The 3,297-nt window shown below is 43.0% G+C and overlaps 1 protein-coding gene across 1 annotated transcript in view; it reads right to left on the reverse strand.

Moving 5' to 3' along the window:
• Nucleotides 1–1,064: 1,064 nt before the first annotated feature.
• Nucleotides 1,065–3,297, reverse strand: part of LOC107097912 (probable lipid phosphate phosphatase PPAPDC3) — a 10,649-nt gene continuing 8,416 nt past the window's right edge. Inside the window, exons 2-4 of the mRNA XM_015395259.1 lie at nt 2,655–2,977; nt 2,092–2,273; nt 1,065–2,005 (exon numbers count right to left, since the gene is read on the reverse strand). Coding sequence (XP_015250745.1) covers nt 1,799–2,005; nt 2,092–2,273; nt 2,655–2,977 — 712 coding nt within the window. The 3' untranslated portion in view covers nt 1,065–1,798. The remainder of the gene's footprint in view (nt 2,006–2,091; nt 2,274–2,654; nt 2,978–3,297) is intronic.

Below are 3,297 nucleotides of genomic sequence, written 5' to 3' on the forward strand. Positions count from 1 at the left end.
TCTATGGAGCAGCATCAGACTCATTCTGACTAGAATGGAGTAGGACTACGTCAGGCTAGCAACATCAGACCTTTTTGCAGGAATATATTGATAAGTCAGATCTAAATCTTTTATTGAGGCAAACCTATTGAACAACCAGATATCATAGGGTCCTAGTTCCTGAGCTGAGAACAGGTCATAACCAGCTTTTCCAACAAGGCAAGGCAGAGCCTATTTATATCATCCATTCACCAACAGACTCATTTATATTGCAAAGCTCACTATGTGAAAGAAACATAGAGAATAATTGTATTTTGTCTGTTCTCGCCTTTTCATGTCCTCAGAAAAGTATTATTTTCTAATCTAATTAATGTGATATGAAACACATGAGATGAATTTGATATTAATCCACCTCTCCTTGGTGACGCTTTAGAATATTTCTTTCTGATTATTTTGCAACTTGCAGACGGTCCCTAAGCTTTGCAGAGGAGCGAGCTCTGCATAGGGTCCAGTGTAATTCTCCCAGTTCTGACCTAAGAATCAGAACATCTTATGGCGCATTCTGCTGCCGTCCCTCAAAGTTAAACCCAGTCTAGACTACCGACGTCTCAGTAAAATGAAGTACCTTCTGGTGGCACCTACAACCTTCCTCTCAGTCTTAGAGAGAGCCCTTCAGGTATACCCCTGCAAAAGATCTTTTGGTTCTCAGGTGAAAAAAATCCAAATTGAAAAGCCTTGTTCTTGTGCATTTGTTTGAATAAATGTATAGTGTTTACGATATAATATAAACATGTGGGTTATGCTTTCTTTTAAATGATCAATTGTAATGTTTTGTGATCAGTTCTTATAAAAAGCAAACTGTGTTGTGGTAAGACATGGATTTTATTAAATTAAAGTTTGTTGGTTTTAAATTGCCAATAAAATAAAGTAATTATAAAATGTTTTACTGTATTTGCTTGAAATTAGAAATTTACTAAAACTGTAAGTTTTGTACAGAATGTTGCAAATCGACATTTTATTTTAACAGTAACCAATACCAAATTTTTATTGTATTCCAATTAGAAGCAGAAGTTCCTTCATCACCAAGAGACAATCTGGAGTTTGAGCATTTTATTTTGCAAAATTAAATATTAGCAGAATTAAAATCAGAAAGTTTGAACATAAACACTTTATGTCAGTGATCTGTCCCACCATCACTGCACTAACCACAACAAATAAAAATGTTTAATCCCAGAAACGAGACTCATTTAACCTTTACCCTCAGAGCTGCATCTCCATCATTCAACCGTCACAGCTATTGCTAACAGGTGTTAAGACATCGAATCAAAAGTTACAGCTTTAACTAATCCAGTTCATACCAGATTCAACCAGTTCTAACCAGATTTTCAAAAACATAATACAATAAAACTTTAAAAAGTATCCCTGGCCGGCCATTTAATGCCTCAAACCAGCTGTACTTGGATTAAAGCGGTTTAGACCAGAATGGAACAGATTTAGCCTTGAGTGTTTCAAACAGAGGGTAGGAACCATGGAAACCAACCGCACCATACTGGACAAAACTGGTTTTCCTAATAAGTCTGTGAAACCAGTTAAATTAGCTGTTACATGTACAGCAATGGAACCATTCCGAAATGGTTCAAACCAGATTAGAACCATTTTCACTGGTTTCTACCAGCTACAGGAAGTCTAATCAGTTAAGACCAGTTTAAACCAGAATCTCTGATCACAGTTTACTCAGAAATAAGGGCACAATTCAATACTATCTATAAAAACCAGTCTGTAGAAATCTTTTCACCATTTGAACCAGTTTGAACCGCTTCTAAACCAAAGGAGTCCACTGCAGGGTGCCAATGGAGAGGAGGGTCTGACACGTGGCAGAGTCCAACCATACAGACTCCACCAGGCTAAAGTGCAGGAACCCGAGAGCGAATCCACAGCCAACGTCTGAGATGTGGTGTTTGCCCAGCAGAACCCGAGAGACGCCAACCAGGAAGGCCCACAGGTAGAGCAGGATCCTCAGCGGCACCTGAAGGACAGAGGTCATCAAGCTCACTCTCCAACGGCACAGTTATGTTAGATCCACTGGAATCAGAACAGAAACCAGTGACCTACCGCTAGCACCAGGTGGTTTAGCAGGAACTTGGACACCATGACAGCTCGGCTAGCGTGGGCTGCTGGGAAGGAATACATATCCATGGCAATGTAGTCCAAAAACCCTGGAGGGAAGTCCCACGGTCCTCTGCGCTTGATCAACTTCTGCATCCCAGCAACTGTCATCAGGTCCAGGATCAGGGCTGACGAGACAGGAGGGTCTGGTCTTAGGAACCGGGCAATCACCCAAGTCAGGGGTTAGAAACACGGGTCAGTCCTTAGACCCACATTTAGGAGACCTTGGTGTTAGCATGACAATCAGACAGGTCAAACATTAGGAGCCGCAGAGATAAACAGGCCAGAGGTAAATGACAGGAGGAAAAGACTGGGACAGAATAAGGGCAACATATGCTAATGGACCAGCTGTTAGAAGCCATAGACAGATTGGGCAATAAAGACAGATGAGTTGGGTGTCAAGAGATGCAGTTACTGACAGGTCAAGCATTAGGGGCCAGGCAGGTTGAAGGTTTGAGACAGGAGAGAGAGAGAGACATTATAGACTGAAGGTCTCTCTGGAGTCTCACCCAGCAGCAGGTTGACAAGGACTTCCTGTCCAGCCAGCGTGTTGCTCCGCCACAGACATATCAGAGTCCCAAAGATCCAGGGCAGGGCGTGTCCTGTGAGGGCCAGCAGAGTCACCATAGAGCGCAGCGGGGCCCCGGGGCCATGAGACCCCACACACATCCCAAGACGTTTAGAGAGGCTGATGTCAATGGCAAGCAGAGAGTTGATGGCGATGCCTCGAAAGGTTGGGTTGAGCTGCATACAGTCCTGCTCCGGCCAGCGGGACCCCTCCTTTGGACCCCCGTCTGCTGCTTGGCTTCCATCAGTGGAGTCTCTGGACCCCCTGTGAAGCACACAGACAGAGGAAAGAGTGAGCCACGCTTTAAACCCGGTTTATGGTTGGTTTATGGTCTACATGGCCCTATTAGAAACACATTGGAAGACCTCTAATGGTTACAAGTTCACAAATATAGAGATATCTTATGATTTAACCCAAACATCACTACGACCAACAGCTTTTAAGAAACTCTTGGAAAGAAATGACTGGCCGTCTTTGTATGACTCAGCAAATCTTTAAATATGATGGTAAATGCTGTTTTTTCTGCTTCTGCATGTAATGTGCTGCTAAACACATGCTGTGTTCCACGCACTGAGCATATCTGT

The sequence above is a fragment of the Cyprinodon variegatus genome, unplaced genomic scaffold, assembly GCF_000732505.1.
Source record: "Cyprinodon variegatus isolate N-32 unplaced genomic scaffold, C_variegatus-1.0 Scaffold732, whole genome shotgun sequence".
NCBI lineage: Eukaryota > Metazoa > Chordata > Actinopteri > Cyprinodontiformes > Cyprinodontidae > Cyprinodon > Cyprinodon variegatus.